General features: G+C 46.2%; 1 protein-coding gene across 3 annotated transcripts in view; it reads left to right on the forward strand.

The window, feature by feature from the left end:
* Dnaaf11 (dynein axonemal assembly factor 11) overlaps positions 1–15,734 on the forward strand; it is an 82,493-nt gene extending 66,759 nt beyond the window's left edge. For all 3 annotated transcript variants that reach the window (XM_078016699.1, XM_078016698.1, XM_021722341.3), the window contains 2 exons: positions 7,260–7,339; positions 15,371–15,734. In XM_078016699.1, the coding sequence (XP_077872825.1) occupies positions 7,260–7,339; positions 15,371–15,548 (258 nt within the window). In that variant the 3' untranslated portion in view covers positions 15,549–15,734. The remainder of the gene's footprint in view (positions 1–7,259; positions 7,340–15,370) is intronic.
* Positions 15,735–20,115: the final 4,381 nt, after the last annotated feature.

The raw sequence follows: 20,115 nt of genomic DNA on the forward strand, positions 1-20,115 counted from the left end.
AATTATTTGTTATTGATTTACATCGCTGAGGGTCTATTACGTGCCCAGCACAGGTATTTCTCTCTGGTGGTGTTTACATTTTAGTGGAGGAAAAACAGATCATGAACAAATAAAGAAGTTGATATTCAGTTTTCAAGCATCTTGATATGGGCCACTGTAAGAAACACACACACACACACACACACACACACACACACTAAAAAATCCTAAAAAATAGGAAATTATTACAAAAGAAACATAGAAGACATGAGAAATATTTCTGTTTTATAATAAAATGTATATTGGTTCATCAGAACATCAAACATTCAAAACTCTACCCTGCTTCTTATTTCTTGCTTTGTTTTAGAAACACATAGATAATATGTGTTTCTAAAACAAAATTCAGAACTATTAAGCAGTTTACAGGGCATGGCAGACTCCCCTTCCATTCCGATTCCTCAACCATCTTACTCTTTCTAGAAGCAAACACTTCTGCCAATTTTCTATCAAAAACATTTTTAAAAATTCAGTACTAGTGAGAGTACAATGAAATAGTACTCTCATAAACTGTTGGAGAAAAAATTTAATCTTTTTGGAAAAAATTATCGAAATATATCAAGCCTTAAAATATATAAAATATATATTATGACTTAATTTTGTACTCTTTTCAAAGGAAATAAATAAACAAGACAGATTTATGTGTATAGATAGACACCATGGTATAATTATGAGAAATTGGAAACAACTTAAATATCCAAAAATGCATCCCTTACAGAATGGTATGCACATAAAACAAGGTATTATGCAATTATCTCTCACTAGGATAGCTCGAAGGATACAATCCTGAATGTCAATGCAAAATATTTCATCAATGCAGTGACCATGTTATTCAGGTTCACTAAAGCATCCCAGTTCCTAGAGCAATTCTGGGACTCTGCAGACATCCCATAAGTATGTTCTATAAATGAATTGCATCCAGAGAAGCCTGGGGCTGGGGATGCTGCTCAGTGATAGTGTTCTTGCCCGGCATGCACAGAACTCCAGGTTTGATCCCTAGCCAGGCAAAACCAAAACCAAACAAACAAGAGAAAAGCCTGGAAGCTGTGGGGTCAGCCAGGACCAATTTCAAAACTTGCCTGATCCTAAGAACCACTCAGAACTTATTAAGATACAAGACTTTCTGGCCACTCTCTGCAGATTTTAATGAGAAGATGTGAAAGTCTGTGTTTTATCAAATACCTCAAGGTTTGAGAGCCAGAGGAAATCAGTATGCATTTAATGAAAAATCAGGACATACTTGAATATTAGAAAGTATATAGGATTTCTACAGGAATTTTTTTTAATATACAGGAATAATAACCAAGAGAAGATATTAGACAAGTGACAGGAAGTCTGGGAAACCAAGGAGGTAGAAAATTTGTAATAGCCGGAGGCCACCACCACTTCTGGGACAGAGAGGGGAGATGGTATTGGCAGAAACCAGGCCCTAGAGTCACCTGGAAGAAATCATAACATCCACAGCCATCTTGAGCAGGGTCTGGAGCCACAAGGAGACTCCCCTACCGCTGGAGAAATTGCTCAAGCAGACAGGGGTTGTGGGCAAAACTCCTGGAGCTGACTCTCCCCCTCCTTCAGTGCTGCCAGAGGCCAGGCCCAGCCAGAAGCCAGATGTCCCGGGGGGAGCAGGATAATGAAGTCTGCAGGGTTCCAGGCTTCATCTCCCTGGGATACAGAGCAGAGCAAAAACAGGGCAAGAGTAGACGCGAGGGCTAACAGGCTTGGTACCCGTGTTGTGAGTTAGGGCATCACTTCACATCCTCATGAAAATACTGCAGAGGTCTAGACTGAAGAGGGTGAAACTATTAATGTTCTATTATTGTAAGAAAAGTATGCATTTAAATTCATATTAACTTCCACATTCCTCCACTCTGGGACAATTGTGGGTAACCAACTGTATTTCACCCTTTAAAGGATGTATGAGCTCTGAGTGGACTTGAATGCAGAGTCCAGAACCTACCTTGTGTGAGACAGTGGTCAGCTAAGAAATCGGGACATTATCTTCAGGCAGGATGAGGCCCAACAGAGCAGCATGATTAGCCAGCAATGCAAATGTGAATATTCTTAGCGGCAGTGCGAAGGCCAGCACTCACAGTTAGCCGGTTTTGCAACAGGATTGTATTTTCAGAGTGGGGTGGGGTGGGGGCAGAAACATGAGTAGAGTCACATAAAAAGAAAAAAGTATATTTTTATCTAGTGAGAAAAGAGGACACTTATTTCAAAGCTGTCACTCCATGGGACTTGGTATTTTTGTGAACATCACATACCTTGCCTAAGGAAAATAAGGAGTGAGATTAAAGCATTACTCTTGAGCTGAGATGAGCAACTATGTCACTAAGGTCCCTGCCCCTCGTGGCAGCTCTAAGCACCCAGGGAGGCTCTGCAGATCCGACTGTGGCCCAGCGCTTCCGCCCGTCTCCCGCTGCTCTCTGCCTAACATCCTGTGCCAGTTTTTGTGCTCATTTATTTTCCTATCTTTGTGCAGGGGTTTTTCTCTCCCTCCCCAGAACACTCTCTACCCCCTACCTGGCCTCCATCTTCTGGAATTTAAATGTTTACCACACCTCAGCCTCCTTTGATGCTTTAATCCTGCTCCCCATCCCCTTCCCTGGGCTTAGACCTCTGGGTGTACATCCCTCAACTTCATGGGCTTCAGGGTATTTTAATTGTTTATATATTTTTCTTCCTCATGAGATGGTCATGGATAATTTTGCAATCTACCTTTGCATGCCTATCCCTTAGTGCTGTGCTTGGCACCTGATAGGTGCTCAGAAAATATTTCATTGAGCAGATTTAAATGGGGTAACAGTTAAAATTATGAGAGAAAGTGAAATCTCCTGGAGAAAGAGAAATGTATATGATCTTCATGAATATTGTTATTTAAGAAGCAGACTAAATTCACAGATAAGTTTAAAAAGTTGGTTGTTTTATATTTTTTTCTCAGAAAATATCTCTGATTTTATTCCATTTTCCTCATCCATTCATTCTTCTACTTCACAAGTAACAACAAGTCTTAACCTAATCAGGGGGTGACTCTTCTCATTCTTATTTAACTTCATATTATTAACTGTTAAGTTCAATTATATGAGTTCATTCTTTCAGGGTCAAAAATGGTCATATATTGGCAATGTCTGTGATTCAATCTAAAAAATAATGATTAAGAGCCAAGTCTTGCCCTTACTTCTGCTACACAGCTCACACAGTCTGCATGTCTTGATGTGAGCAATTTTGATAGTTGAAAACACAGCATGTGCATTTTATTAAAGACACTATGATTCTCTGAGTGCAGCTTGATTTCTCTGGAGGTAATGAGACCTCAGCCCAGGGCACAATGCAAGCAAAGGCTGGCAGTCTGCTGGCAGAAGAAACTGAGGCTTTTGCATTCTGGAGCAAAGTGAACTCTATCACTGCCTCCATGTTCACTCCTAACTTCCCACTGTATGACTCTTTCAAAGTTAAAATCATGCAACATCATTAAAATGTTAATATGTACCTTTGTGCCTATCCCACAATTGAATTTTCAAGTAGTTGATTATATTTCTCTCTGTGGGTTCAGGAAACCATTAGACTCACATTATCTAATTTATTGGACATATTTTGGTCCTTACAACTTTCCCATTAGTCATCCCTAAATACATTTAGCACAGATGAATAAGGCATGGTTTGATGTGAATGAGCATCGCTTCCTAGAGAAAGAGCATCCCAGGACTGCAGGATGGTGGGAAACCTAATGGCAGGGGCTCTGAGTGCAGTCCTCCGATGACGTCAGGAGAGTTTTACCTGTGGGTCACGTGAGTGTTGGTGTTACGAAGTATTTCAGTGTTAATATGATTGTCAATGTTCGTATTTTTTCTTATTGCTGATTCTTTAATTCTCTAACTTTTAAACTTAAAAGAATCCTTGAAACTAAATGTGCTGAAAATATCTTTTAAAAATAAGAAACACATTTAGATTCTGGTGCACAGCAAATTCCCTGTGAAGAAAAGTTCCAAATTTGTGACTCTATTTGCATTTCCATAAACACAGAGAATCTTTGTCTGTGCTTATGATGTGACAAAGAACAGTGTTAGAAATGGGGTGTTTTAAGACTCTAATCATGCATGCGCTCCCATTCTTACTGGTGCATTTACTTACAATGTGAGACAATATAAAACTTGTAATTGGGGTTTCAAGAGCTTTTTTCCCCAAAACTGATATTTTAATGAATTTTAACCAACACTGACCTTGTTTAAAGTAAAGTATTAAGAGGTAAATAACATGTCACCGCACCCTGGGAAGCAGCTTCTGAGATGGAAATGAGTATGCGAAATATTGAGGAGTGCCCAGAGATCAACCCCTGGACAGGGAGGGAAGCCAGTGCAGGCCGGGCAGCCCTCCTGAGCTCCACGGCTGACACAGATCCTTGGAGTTGCTCAGGTGTGCTAAAGGGAGTGTGCGTGTTCTCCCACCTCCGTCAGAGAGGCTGCAGTAGGCTCCAGGTTCTCACTCTCACATGGGAGTTCCAGGTCCAGGTGTGACAAGGAAGGAGGAACGGAAGTTCCGGAACTGAAAAGACTCTGTGGTCCCTGCACAGAAGAGTGAGGGGGAGACACAGATATTGTACTTGAGGCCTGAAGGAGATCCAGAGAGTCCATCAGTCGGTCAGCACACGTAGGTCTGGGGCTCACTCTAAGCATGTGTCTCTCTGGCTAGGTAAATACAAGTGAAAATTCATTAAAATTTCACAAAATTGTACCTTGAGTGTCTCCCATTTCAGAGGCTCAGCAGCCACCAGTGACTGTTGTTGAGTTGCATGGCACAGGACATCTTGATCAGAAATATTGGAATATTGGGAAATATTGGAATAAAAAAGAATAGCCAAAAGTTTTGTCATATTCTCTGCTGTCCCACGTGGCGTGTGGCCTCCCCTGAGGCTGCTAGCAGGTGCCTGCCCCAGCTGTTCATCCCCAGGGGCCACACTCTCCTCCCCTGAAACTGAGGGGACTCACCTTCTGGTCTTTCTCCTTAATTCTGTTTTCATTTTCATTTACAAATGTTATTAATATGGTTTAGTAAACCATAAATGGCATCTATAGCAACTGAAAAGCATTTCCATTTTCTTAAGGATGGGTCAGGAGATGAGGAAGTATTTGTATTCATTCCACTCGTTAAAGATATGGAAGATATTTAGTTGTTTTTATATTAAAATGGTGTCAATATATATACCCTGCCACATTAACACCCCTCCCCCCAAATGGAAAATGATACAAATTATGACAGTGTGCGTATGTACTCTGCTATATTGTGAAGTAGAGCAAATGAAACATTTTAGAATTAGCCTACTCCCAAGCCACTCGTGTTTGATAATAAAACCCTGCTCAGTGGGGTGGTCTTCCCGTGTGTCACCTGCAGTCAGTGTTCAGTGCACATTGCTCTGGTGGCTGGAGTCACTGATTCCCCCACACCCAGTCTCCTACGAGTGTCTGTCATGCAGACGGGGACTCTTACAGTGCTCCCAAAGCTCTCCCAGGCTTGAAATCCCTGCCCCTGGTAGTACCTATTGATTTTTCTTCCTGGGAGTCTCAGCAGGCCGTCCCTGGCTGTCACACAAACCCTCTGGGAAGCTGTGGGCATTGTGCATCCCCTGTTGGGTGTTCAAGGCCTAGACTGAAAGGTGGAGCTCAAGCAGGTCTTCCCTTCGGCACGGCCTTTGGAGAGAGAAGGACACATCCGCGGTCTCCTGGGTAAGGGAGCTGAACTAAATCACACGTACATGCACGTGTTGCCTTTTTATACAACATGTTAGAGACTAGACAACTGCACTCTGTAAAAGTCTGGTTCTTGCCCCACCTGGGGTGGGGGGCGACACAGGAGAAGGATGCCATCCCGAGCGGGTATCCACAGGAGCCCTCAGTCCACAAGTTTGTGCTGTGGTCCCCAGACCATGATTGGTTCCTTGGTTTTCTCGTCCATTCATTTATTGAAGCATACACATGACGAGCCATGGGCTAAGCTTACTGGGGCACTGACTAGAGGAACAAAACCAAAAGTCCTTCAAATGAGAAGCAAATTATCCTGTGTGTTAATTTGATGTAGAGCCCAGCTAAGATAGGCTTGGGGTTGAGGCTAGACCAGGGCTAACCACTCCCACCCCACAGGCAGACTGCTGAGTCCAGCATGCCCCAGGCAGCAGATGGAGCAGGTGGTGAGAGGTGCCCCAAGTCCAGCCTGGTGCTCTCCCTTAGCCAGTGGCATGGACCCAGACTACAAATGTGTGCTACTCCAAGACGGGCAGAGCAGAGAAAGGATGGCAGGTGGCCTCCGCCTTCATGTGCCAGGGAGATATGGCCAGTGAGTGAGTCCTTCCCCTGCAAAGAGGAATCAGGTCACTCTCCTTGGACAAGAGAGTGTCTTATCTTGGTTGCTGGATCCAGGCAACATGAGAAGAGGGTTTTAAAATTTCTTCTGCCTGCCCTTGAGATAGAAGATCTTTCAGGAGTGTTGCTGGGAGATCAGCAGGGCTGTGTGTAAATAAGACACATAGTGTACCTAGTGCTGGAGGCGTGTGCCTAGCGCGTCTGGTAAGTACTAGCAGATTCTCTCCCAGTCCACACTCGGGTATCTGATGAGGTTCTTGGGGAGCAGCCTGGTTCTGAGTAATGTGGGCGGGCTGTTAGCTGAATGGAATCAATCACTGCTACTATTGTGGGCTCCAGGTGCTTAGCACTGAACTTATCTAGTTTAAAAGAAGCAGTTGAAGTACAGAAATTTTTAGACCCAGAAGGGACCTTTGAGACCACAAAAATTCCCTCATCATTTTACCAGACACCAGGCCCAGGGAGCCAGGACGATGGGGAGTCCAGCTTCCTGTTAAGGGGCTTCCCACGCTGCAGCACTCTTCCCTGGGGGCACCGTGTGGGCAGCATCCAGGTACATCAGTGTCCCCAAGACTCTCAAGTGGTAGCATGCTGTCGGCTCCCAGATCATGTTTATTAAGCTAATTCACCAAATCCCATTCTTGGCTTTGGCAGTAGTTGGCTAGCTTATGGCTGTGTGGCTGTGGTGAACACATCCAATTTGTGACGTGATCTTCTCTAGACTTTGTGTAAAGGCTTTAATGTGGGATAGGTAAAAAAGAATGAGAAGCTTTTAGCATCTTTTTAAAAAAATAAATATAGTATATATTTTTGAAGGTACACCAGGGAGTAACTCATCACTTGTTACGTGTTGTGCTTTTATTTTAGGTAGAAGAAGTAATCAGAGGACGAACATCCAAGCCTGTGAAAGCCACCTCGAACAGCCCCAGAGAGCAAACCAAGGAAAGGTACCACTTCCCTGGCTGTCCCTAGTGTTATTATGTGGCATTCTTCATTGTCATTCGTTGGTTAAAATGCAGCTCCTAAGGTGATACAATTATTTATTCATACCATGAATGCTCATGTTTGTCCCCAAGTCCTTACACTCTGGATTTGCCGGGCTTGTGAACCCTAAAAACCCATGACTGCGGGCATTGACTGGACACAGCTCTGGGCCAGGCACTTTTCTGGGTGCTCTCCCCACATCAGCACATTTAACTCACAGGCTCTACCTTTGCTGTACGGAGGGGAAGCTGAGGGAGACAGAAATCACCAGCACCCTGGAGGTCATGTAGCCATGACCTACTGAGACAACTCTCAGGACCCCTGCTGGTACTGCTGCTCCCACTGCCTCTCTTTTATGATCCACTTGTCACCTGAGACTTCATGACTCTGAGGACTGCGTGGTACACAGTCCTCGTGACCGCCCTCCTGTCCCTCTCTCCGCTGTAGGTCATCTTTGGCCTTGGCTTCAACTCATCTCCCAGCTGGACTCTCCCTCTCTCTTGAGAATATTCTACATCCTTAGTGTTCCCCAGAGTTAGAAAGCCTCTCTGCCTCCCTTCGATTCCTAAGTGGGGATCCTGGCTCTGCCTCCCGGAATGCTCGAGAGCAATGCCAGCCTCCCTGGAACATGGCAGCCTGCAGAGCATTTCACGCAAGGCTCTCCCGTTTCTCAGTTCTCCTGTAGAATGAGGTCCCTGCTCTTCCAGCTCTCCTATTCTTGTGATTTTCAGACTCTTCCCATCCAGATGGTAAAATCTATTTTGAACCAAGGCAAACTATCTTTGTGACACAAATGTATATGCTAGAACTACCATCATAAAAATACCTGAACAAGAGCTATATTTATGTTTTGCATAATAAATTAGACACTTGTATATTCAAAGACAACTGTTGAAGTTGAACTGTTGTAGAGATTTTTAAACATGGGATTTATTTGAACGACAGGTATGGAATTGAATTCCTACTGAAAAGTGGGTTGCTGTTTTTAACCACGGGAATCACTCATATTTCCCAACTTAGTGATTTCCATTGCAGATACAAGATTCCAGGGTATCATGGCTATTATGAATATTCACAGTGGCAATTAACCCCCAGCACCCTTGACACATGTAAAGAGTCTGAATCTAATTTGTGAGGAATCACAGGGATGGGAAGCCAAATCATTGCAAACAGTTTGGAGCTGGTTTTCAGACCCCAGGAAAACTATCATTACTGTGATTACACTTGAGAGTTGGAGGTATCTTAGCACAGTTGTATATGGTTGAATATTTGCAGAGTCTTTCTTTTTCATTTTCATTACTGAGAAGTGCTTCCCTCATAACCATACATAAAACATCTCTGTGAAGGTTGTTTGTGGGGCTCCCTAAACGTTGCACAATCTTGTTGCACTTTTTTTTCCCTTGGTACTGGGGATTGAACTCAAGGGCACTCAACCACTGAGCCACATCCCTGACCCTATTTTGTATTTTATTTCTTTAGAGACAGGGTTTCACTGAGTTGCTTAGTGCCTCACTGTTGCTAAGGCTGGCTTTGAACTCGCGATGCTCCTGCCTCGGCCTCCCGAGGTGCTGGGATTACAGGCGTGCACCACTGCGCCCAGCTTCTTTGTGCACCTTTTCACTGTGTTGTGCCCATCATGTCTGGCTGGGCAACGCCATTAACCAAACAGCTGCCTGTGAAGCCTGTATGCAGGTGCAGAGGGGGCCGCAGGAGGCCTTGACCTTCTCCTACTGGAGTGGCCTGTTTCCGGCTGTGGAGGCAGAGTGGGTGGAAAGGACCCATGGGGCAGGGTTCTGCTCGTCAAAACTGGAGGGTGACTTCTAGAGAACTCTTGTGGTCCCACGTCATTTTAATGTCAGGGAAGAGGTGCAGCTCCCCAAAACTTCAGGAATCTATTAAGTGGTGACGCTGTGTTACCTGGTGCTACACATCGTCTCATTGTCTTTGATCTTCAAAATAGCAATGCTAGTACATAATTAGTGAGGTTCAGAGAGGGCGAACTTGCCCAAGATCACGCAGTTGGAGAATGGCAGGACCAGGACATGAGACTTGGGCTGCCCACTTATTTTCAACATGGCAGCTTTTGGTGAACAAGAAGATCTTTATTCTAGAGTAATCAAAATTTTAACGTTTTCATGATTGGTGCTTTGTTTGTCTTCTTGTAGAAGTCCTGCCCTACCTTGAGGTCAAAAAGATGGTTCGGTTCCTTGTGTTGTAAGGCCTTGTGGTTTTGCCTTTCATGTTTATGTATGATCTGTCAAGAACTCATTTTTGCTTAAAGTATGTCCTCTTAATTTTTCCAGTATGGACACCTTCCTGTCTCATTGTCTCTTGTTAAAATTTATCCCTCTGTACTGGTCACCAAGGCTATCTGTGTCAAAGATCTAGCATTTGTGTGTGGGTTGGTCTGATTGTTCTCTCTCTATTCCACTTCCTTAAATTCCACAGCTTTATAATAAGTCTGTGTAAATGGTGAGAAACATCTTCTTCCTTTATTCTTCAAGAGCAAGTTGGCTATTCTTGGCCCTTTGCACTTCCATATAAATTTTAGAATCAACCTGCCAAGTTTCACACATGAATTACATTGTCTATTTTGCATTACTACAATGAGAAAACTGAAGCAAGATAGCTTTACACACTGTATTTGGTTCATGGTTTTAAAGACTCAAGGTCACGATGCTGGCATCGGCTCTGCTCTGGCAAGAATCCTCCTGGCTGTGCCACATAGTGAGGTAGGCACATGTGTGAGGAAGCAACCACATTCCCACACAGGAAGCCAGAGAGAATCAGACCTCAGATTCAGGCTTTTAAGACCATTTCTTCACTGGAAGACCCGCATTCCAGTCTGTGTGCAGCACGCCCTCATCACCTAAGGACCTCCCCTAGGTTCCTTAAGCTCCCACATAGCCACACTGGAACCAGACTCCCAACCAGCCTGTGACAGGTGAGGGGACAAACCACATCCAGAGCATACCACATGCACACTCACTTCTCATACACATGTATAGGGATTTATTTTGAATTGGAGGCATAGATCAATTTAGGGTGAAAAATTTTATAATATTAGTATCTGTCTTTTTCTAATTTGCATTTGATGTCACTCTAAAATTTTATAATTTTTTATAAGGGTACCCATGTTTTATTAATTTTTAGGTGTGTGATTTTTTTTTTTTTTTGCCAGGGTAACCAGGGATTGAATTCTATTTAGAGACAAGGTCTCACTGAGTTGCTTAGTGCCTTGCTATTGCTGAGGTTGGCTTTGAACTCGCAAGCCTTCCAAGCCATTGGGATTATAGGCATGCCCCACTGCACCTGGTGGTGTATGATATTTTTGATACTGGTATAAATACATTTTATTTTATTTATTGCATGTTGCTAGTATGTAGACTCATAATTTTATTTCTTTATTGCTTTGTTTGTTATATGATAAAATACACACAACATCAAACTGACTGTTTTAAAAACCACTGAAAATATAAATTCAATTATATTTATTTTGGTCAAAATTTTGAGTGGTCATCAGCACCATGTAATTCAATTTTATGTTTGATTTAGTATCCAACAACTTATCTCTCTTACTATTTCATTAATTCATCTGAGGGTTCTTTTAGATTTTCTATATACCCATGAAGATGATCCCTTTCTTTCTTCCCAATCATGTTCCCTTTTATTTTTCGTGCCTTATCACATAGGGAAAGACCCCATAATAATGTTAAATAGAAAACTTATTTCCAGCACCTTAGTCTTACCGCCAGTTCCTGAGGGGAGTTTCTGTCATTATATTACTAAGTCTAATACAGTTGAAAGTTAGTAAAAGTGGTTTTATGATCCATGCTTTCATTTGCTAGTTTTTCTATTTCCACTCTTGTTTCTTCCCCTTCTTCTCATGCAGCGTGCCCTTTGCCCTGAGATGATTTTTTTGCTATGAGTTGTCCCATTCAGGGTAGTAGTTCTCTGGGAAGCCTCCAACCAACCCAACTTTTTTTCCTGACTTGACTTAGGTTGTTGTGGCTTCAGGTAATGGAATATGTAAGATGGATTTTAAAATTTAAGGTGTTTAATCACCCCAAATAACATCTCCTGTGGAAGTAGGTGGTCTTGTGGGTGGTCCAGTCACTGGGCAATCAAGGCCCACCCAGTTTAGCCTTTCCGCTCAGGCTGCAGGGGAATCCTGCAGCTTCAGGGGCAAATCCTCTCATCAGCAACCTCCAGGGGCAGGTGCCCGGGGGATGCAATGGTAGGCAAAGTTGTGGCCCTTCAAGATGGACCTGTCCTGATACCCAGAGCCTGTGAATAGGAAATCTTATGTGTCCAGGGGAAATTCAGGTGGCAGGTGGTACCAGATGGCCTGACAACAGGGAGAGTGCCCTGGAGGAGGCAGTAGGCCCAGTGTGACCACAGGTCCCTTATCATGAAAGAGGGGAGGCAGGAGAGCCAGAGCCAGAGAGACGCGGCGTGAGGCAGACTCCACTTTTTATGTGCCCTGCTGCTTTGAAGATGGAAGGGGTCCCGAGCCAGGGAAGGTGGGCGGCCTCTAGAAGCTGGAAAGGTTCAGGAAGCAGTTGAGCCCTAGAACCTCCACAAAGAAGGCCATCCTAGAACCTCGACTTTAGCCCAGGGAGACCCATGTCAGACTCCTGACCTACGTGTCGAAGAAATACATGCGTATTGTGTTAAGCCTATGAGTTGTGGTCGTTTCTTTGTATATGTGTCCCAACAAAATTTTGGGGGCTCTAGAATTTCATTTGATTTTTACATGATCCATATTCCTTTTTAAAAATTTTCAACTTTTTAAAAATAAAAGACAATCAGTTAAATTTTACTTTCCTTTTTAATTAACACATCTTAGTCATTGTATACTTTTGTGAGTGCACTGTGATATTCAGTCTGTGTGTGCAGTCTGTACCGAGAGGATCAGGACAGGCTCCTTGTCAGCAGATATGCATCCCCAAGCACTGGAATGCGGGGGGGGGGGGGGCAGTGGGGGGTGTTTCAGTCAGCTTTTCCACTGCTGTGACTAAAAGACCTGACAAGGACACTTTTATGGAGGCAGCCTTCAGGGGCTCTGAGTCTGTGTACTTTGCCTGGCCTCCCACACTTAACTTTGCAGTCTCAGTGGAAGCCTCCATGAATCCCCAACTCCAGCATTCTGTATTCCTGAAGAAGCAGCCCCTCGTGGTTGATGCCAAAGTTTGCCCCCATCTCCAGCAGTAGCTAAGCCTCTTGGGACCGTGGCTGCAGCCTGAGTGCCCAAGGAGATGATCACCACGGTGTGGCCTTGCTATTGAAGCAGTGTGCCCCCTTGGTCTCTTCTCAAAGCTATTTTCACTTTTACAACCTGGAACCTGAGATGCCATCAAAGCCATCTTTCCTATTGTTTTTGTGAAAAGCACTTAGCATTTCTTTCGTTTGTGTAATCTCTTCAACAACCACATCTTCCTTAGCTACAGGTTTACATGCAATTTTTTGGCCAAATTGCAAGTTTTTTAAAATTTCTGCTCTGCTTTCTGCTCCTGATTATCATAATAAACTTAACAAAGAGCCCCCAGCAATATCCATGCTACCACCTGAATAGCATGTTGCTGCCTTGAAATTTTCTTCACAAGATAAATTAGCCCATTACCTGTAAATTCAGCCTCATAGAAAGTCTCAGAACATGGGCAAAATGCAGACAAGTTCTTCGCCGGAATATAACATGAATCGCCTCTATTCCATCTCCAACGGTCTCCTCCTCCTCCTCTGACACTCCACAGTGGACAGTCCTATTGGCACTCTAATCCTCTGAGCAGTTTCATAGCTGCAATTCCCACAGGTCAGAGACCTCCACACAATGGAGGCAGCATGAAGACTCCCTCTTCAAATCCCGATTCTTATGATCACGCCATAAAGATTTCAGACATGTTGTTCAGAATAACAAGATTGAGTGTATTAGAAGAGATAGGAAAGGGGACAAGAGGACAGTCCCAAGGGAGAGGACAGGGCTGCTGGCACCCCTCTCCTGCCCTCCCAGTTTTATGGGGGGTGGGCAGGGGCCCGGTGTAGTTCTCAGAGAGTCCTGCCCAGGTTCATGTTGGCCTCTGACTGGGCAAAGGTACTGCATGGACTGCCTCCAGGAGAGGACGGGGTGGTGGTCACAGAATTGGGAATTTTAAGAAATTGAGTCCCCCTGGTTTTGTTTCAATTTCCTGCCCCTTCAATCAGTTTATTACCCTTTGAATAACCTCCAGTAAGTTTATCTGTTAGGGTCTTGATGTTTAGTTGCCGGGGTGATTGGGAGTTGTGACACAGTTTCAGTGACAGGGGAGGGTCCAGGCCACCCGGTAGCGTGTGACATGAGGGATGCAGCTCTGACTGGGGGAGGTCGTGACGTTTCAGGACCCATCTCCCAGGTGCTCACCTGTCCTATGAGGCTCCCTGGGTTCTCAATCCCTTTCACTTCTTTTCTTTGCTCACCCATTCATGGCTGACTAGCAACCTATTGAAGAAGCCACCGAATACCACGGCACACAGGCATCTGGGAAGAAGCTGCGTCCAGGGGCTGCCCGTGCTCCAGCCACGTAGGTGGAGCAGCCATTCCCCTTTGCTGCTTGACTGCATCCTTGGGCATCATTCACGGCCCCTTCGGATCCCACCCCTCCCACCTCCTCAGAGAACGCACAGCCCCTTTGGGACTTCTCCCTTCTCCTGTGGAACAATGGTGTATAGTGTGCAATCGGAGGTTGTAAAAGACACTAGTTTATATACTTTGACTACTTTGTACTTTCCTCAGCAGATCCACATGTATTTGTAAATATACTTAAAGGGATTAAAAACTCAGATGCCCGTAAGTGCTGAGCAGAGCAGGAGCATGAGGGGGAGGGGTGAAAGGTGAACCTGACCTTCTTCTTCCCAACAAAAGGCTTCTGCTGGGTGGATTGAGTGTGGGAGCACGAGTGTGGAGCTCTCACATAGGACTGACTGTTACTTTCTTCAGTTCAGAGAGCATTTATTACCTGATTCATTATTCCTCCAATAGAACAGTAACAGTTTCGCTTACTCAGCACGTACTTACGTAATGCACCTGTATGTTAGGGATACAAGGTGAACAAGAGAAAACCTTGCTCAAAGGTGTCAGTCTGCAGGAAGGCAGGCCATCACGAGACAGTAATGTGATTCTACAGCAAATTCTGTGTTAGAGCAAAATGAAGTACTACCAGGGACCTTGTCTCTCTGCACGACTGGATTCCTTGGTGCCTGCCATAGTGGTGCTTAACAAATACTTGTTGAATGAATAAATGAATGGGATAGTGATTCCAAAATAATTTGGCTGAGTATCAAAAACCACTAGGGAGACTTTATAAAAATACTTATCATTGGGCCCAACTCTAGGCCTATTGACTAACAATTGCCAGGAAAGTGACCCAGGACATGTCTCAGTTTCCTGTATGACAATGACTTTGGGAATCACTGGGCAGTGCAGGTTCTTCCTGGTTCTGATTCATTTGTGCTGTTGCTGAGAGAACTGGGTGGACACAGCAGGAGCAGGTTCTCATGGGAGAGGAGGTTAGTGGACTATTTGCTGTGCAACTGAACCTCAGTCCAAATGCCCCTGCTGAAGCCCGACAGGCTGGATTGTGAAAGGCAGCAAGCTCTGACAACCTGACTGGCTGCATTTAGGAGTGAGACCTGTTGGATCCTGGCTGTGGGACTCTGCCAGGTCTCTCACTTCAACTATCACAAATCTTTAGGCCAGCAGAGCCTCCCAGGTGACCCCTCCTTCAGATACCTGTGCACCAGCACAGCTCTGCAATGCCTCTGAGCACTTTATTTCTCATGGGCCAGAACTGTGCTTCCACAAGGCCCTGTGTTGCTCAAAGCCGAGGACAGTATCTTGTTTTCATCCCTGTGCTACATAGATACGACTTGCTAATGTTTGCTGGAAAATAAGTTGACTCTATTCAAAACTTGATTATAAATGGTGTGATATTAATTTCCCTTTGCCTTTTTTGTTGTAGAAGCAAGCAAGCTGAGAAACTAGAAGTAGATCCTAGCAAGCATTCCTACCCTGATGTGACTACCATAGTTCAAGAGAAGAGCCACAGGCCCAGAAGACTGGCATCTGAACACAAAGTCATGCCAAGTGAGGAAGACGCATACTTTGAAGATAACCCTGAAGTGCCTCCACTGATGTGAGACATCAGGCTGCACGGTCATTGGCTATGACATGCTAGGCCCCCTTTGCTCAGGGCAGAGAGTCAATGGCCGTCATTTATGGGGTAAACACAGAACTACCTTTCATTTTGCCACTCCTGTATTTCAACTCCTACTTTGTACAGTAGTATTCTTAAGCAAGTTTAAAATTAAAATGAATATCTTAAATATGCTGTAACTCATTCTTTGTCTATGATAAAGGACTGTCTAGTGAAAAATTAAGTGAAAAGATAGGATTGTTACATAAAATGTTGATAATAAGTCACCAAGTACCTGCTTATGCAATAGTCATAGGTGGAAGGACTGATGATTAGATTATTAGATTCACCAAACCGGCCAAGCTCAGAAGTTAGAGCTGTAATTCCAGACTCGATTAGAATGCTTTAAAGCAGTTTTAAACAGTGTTTCAGTATCTCTTCTCCTGACATGTCTGCTTTCCCGGGTGGCTTGCTGACAGGGCAGGAACGTGAGTTCTGACATTAGGTGCCCTGTATCGGGGTTCCAGCTGAGTCACTCTGTAAAGACCTTCACAGGTTCTCCCATCCCCCAGCCTAGTGGCTTCATCTGTGACCAGTGGTGGTGGTCCTCGTCCCGTAGGGTGTCTCAAGATCAGCACCTAGTGCAGCGCCTCCCGTGCTCCGGCCCTGCTCCTCCTCCTGCCCCCTCCTCCCCTGCTTGCTTGGTGGCTTTTCTCTCTTTTTCCTTTTCCTTCACCTTCTTTCTCCCCATCACCCCTTCCTGCTCTACTTCCTTCTGATTGGATATCCTTTTTTCTTCTCTGTTGAGATCACTATGGATGCAATGTTCATCATACCACAGGGGAAATTGCTCCCGTCATGATACAGCAGCAACTACAACCAGATTTCCCCAAACAGCCATTCCACAGGCGCCTCCTGAGCCTGTCTTGAGCGGTGCAGCTGTTCACGTGGGACTCCTCAGTGCATGGCTTGGGTGCAGTCCCAGGGTGTCCTCCCGAAGGTTGGTGCACTGGGAGCCGGATCCCACGTGGCAGTGTTGGAAGGTAGTAGAACCTTTAAACAGGAGGGCCTAGTGGGAGGCCCCTAGGTCATTGGAACTGCTGCCCTCAGGGAGTGCTGTCACCAGGAATGAGTTCTCACAAGAGCAGAGTTATAAAACCCTGAGCCTGACCCAGAGCTATCTGGCTACCTTTATCAAGATGTGATCCCTTCCTCACACTTGTGTTCCTAGCATCATGTGACCCCATCCAGTGTGAGGCCAAACTATTGGGTTTTCTGATCCTGGACTTGGAGCCTCCAAACTGTGAGCTAAATAAACCTCTTTTCTTCACAAAGTCAGCATGCCTCAGGTATTTGCTTACAATAGTGCAGAACAACTAATACAAGGGCAAAACTGTAGCCAGATACATAAACAACCTCATGTCGAGTGGTGATAAGAGATGTAAGGAGAGTGAGCAAGGCAAGGCACTCAGGGAAGTTGGGTTCTTTATTAGATAAGGCCTCTCTCAGAGAAGGGCTTCTGATAGGCTCTGTTAATAACTTATCAGAGAACCAAAATGCATCAGCGGAAAACTGAACCACTGGGAACGTGATGGGATGGAGAGGTTGGTTACAGGAACTCGGTTGTCACAGGTGTGGGAGGAGCTGGGAGTGAGTGGAGAACTGGGGGAAGAAACCTAGTGTAGGTGACAATCGGAGCTTGCAGAACCTGAGCTGCTGAAGCAGGACAGTGTCCAGGGACTTCAGGAAGATCCGTGGAAACTACTCCCTCCGCTAAAACTTGCCTGGGTTTGGCTGCTGCCTGTGGGATGCCAGGCCACACTCCCCGGGTTGGGATGGGGATCAGCATAGCTCTCCTTGGGCACCTGGTTACGTGATTGCAGCTGGGGACTGGTGCATGGTTTCTTTCTTTCTCTACCTTCTCCGTTATTTTTCTTTCCAAGTACTTTAGCTGGTGATCGTTCTGGCCAGGTGGGCACCAACCTTCATTCCTGCAGTTTCTAGGCCACTGTCAATCCCACCTACATTGGGTTAGTTTTCCACGTAGGGTCACTTGTAAGTACTAAGAAATGCCCCGGGAACCACCCGAATCTCACTATATTCCTCCTGTGCTCCCCCCACTCTCTGTGGGCAGCAGCCTTTCCATTTCCTGCGACGGCCCAGCTGCCCAGCCAGTACACTGCCTTCTTATCCTGATGGCTCACTGGACATGACTCCAAAGGAGCCTCACGTTGGAACTTGCAGCTAGAAGGCCCGCTGTCATGTTCTCTGTTGTGCATTCTTCCCTCTGGACACACCCCCACACCAGCAAGGCCCAGAGTTGCAGGAACAGGGATTTCAGTCGATGGCCCTGCAGTGCTCCTACTGACAGCACCAACTTTCAGCCATCGTCCACATCCAGGCCGGTCAAGCCTTCCGACCACTGCATCCTGACCTGTATTTGACTACAACGGAAATGACTCCAAGAAAAAACTGCTGTGGTTTCCCAAAATCTAACCCACAAACAGTGAGCAGAATGCAAGATTTACATCAGTCTTCCAAATTTGGGAGTAATTTCTTTTGAAGAATGGCAACAAGAGCAGGTTTGGGAGGTGGGAGTGGAGTGCTTACCTAGGACAAGCTTGAGACCAGTGGCCCAGGCTTGGGACCAAGGAATGGCCATGCTGGAAAGACCCGAAGGAGTCTCACACGCTTGGATGTCCAAAGGGAGAGGTGTTACTTTTCTGAGGCCCACCTCCATGTTTGGACATTCTTACTTTGTAACCCTAGGGTCCCCTAGGGCAGCTCTGAAGAATGTTTCCTGAAGTTGGTGACTCACAGGCTGGTGCTTGACTCATGCCAGGAAAATTAGTCTGGAAGGCCAGAGAAGGACCACGAAGAGTGTTCAGCCTTAGGGGAGAGTGTGTAGATTGGGACCCTAACTCTTGAATCTGGGTTTCTCTCTGCTCTTTTCAAATTCTTCCCGTATACCCTCCTGCGTCTTTCCTTCTGCTGGTTACTCAGTTTCTTATTTCCAGAAGGCTCCTCTGCTGGTGCCTCCTACATCAGCACCACAAGGCACAGGAGGGGACTTCAGTCCTCCCACCTGTGCCCAGGAAAAAGAAAGCCTCACCAGGTGTGATGGCCGGACACGCTCCAGCCCGGGCACCTTCCCTCTGTTTTCTTCCAGGCTCTTCCTGGGCTGGCCTGTCTTTGTCACTGTCCATCACATCCCCACTGTCCCCAGCACAGCTGTTCACAGCTCTGCATTCTGCTCTCAGCTACCATGACAAGCCTGCTGGCAGCAGGACCCCTCTATGTGAGTGGTCTCCAAAGGTCGAGAGGAGACCATTGACAGTGACCACTGGAGACGGCTTGATCGGGCTCAAGACTCCAGGCCTGAGCGCGAGGTGCCATTCACTCACGGGAAGGCTGCCCTCCGCTTAACAGCTGGGGCTGCACCAGGCAGCGTGTGTCTGTCACCATCTGCAGTCTGTCACAGCCTGCCTGACACATTGGGATGGAACTCGCTGCCCTGCTCCTGTTCTGCTCGCCAGGCCAGTGGGTCTGCCGCTCTGTAGCAGATCTTAGCTAAAGTGAGCTGCTCCTTCACACGTCTGCCCCTTAATTGTCCTTCCTCTCCTTTGTCCTGTGCTTCCTTGTCACAGGGACAGCTTCTGCTTGCCCGTCTGCGGGGCCTCCCCACTCAGCACGTAGGTTCTGAGCACCTACCAGGTGCAAGGAGCATGTCGGTGCACGAGGGCTTCTCCACGGAGAGCTCACTCTCGCGGTTTGTTTTTCTGCCAAGGACTCCTTTGTGTCCAGAGGCCCCTTGCCCATCACTCCTCTGCTTCTTGGTCTTCTCACCGTGTGCTCTCCCTGAACCCCGGGTCCCTGCTCCTGGAGGCTCTACCAGCAGGACACTGGTGCCTCTGGAGGCTCTGCTTCAGGTCTCGTCTCCTGAACACCCTACAGATGGCCATTGGTCACGTGGGAGTCTTCTTCCCACTGCTTCCCGCCACCTCACCTTCCCTGACTCTTGTCTTGCTTTTGTTCTGTGGAGTAGCTTTCTAGTCACCCAGATTAGAAGCCACCATCACTGCAGCTATGGCCAACATTCAGTGGCAACAAAGTCCGGCCAATCCTGCCTCCAACAGAACATCCCCAGCTCCCTCCCGTCCGTCTCTGCCATCCCCACTCAGTGCCCCATCGCGGCTGTGCCCGTGCTGCCTGCTCCTTTCCCTCTTCCATATAAACACCCCCTTGGACTGTCACCTAGGGAATGGGTCTGAGGACACCAGGCCTGACCCCTGAGGGGCCCACACATCATCTCTGAGACCCAGGGTGGGTTGTGTCCGCTGACTTGTCAGGGACATGCTGAAGTGAGGTGGGTGGTGTGTGGGCTCTGGAGGTCCCGGGGAGCGCCCCTCAGAGTTGGACGGGAGGAAGATGGGTTGCCAGGGTCCAGAGAGAAGATTCCCGCAGGTGGAGGGGAGGCAGGACCAACACACCCGCACCTATTCCTGGACAAAAGCATTGGTTGTTGGAATCCTGATCAACAAGTGGAGTCCTCTTCAGAGACAAATGAAGTC

Source organism: Ictidomys tridecemlineatus, chromosome 7 (genome assembly GCF_052094955.1).
Source record: "Ictidomys tridecemlineatus isolate mIctTri1 chromosome 7, mIctTri1.hap1, whole genome shotgun sequence".
In the NCBI taxonomy this organism is placed as follows: Eukaryota; Metazoa; Chordata; class Mammalia; order Rodentia; family Sciuridae; genus Ictidomys; species Ictidomys tridecemlineatus.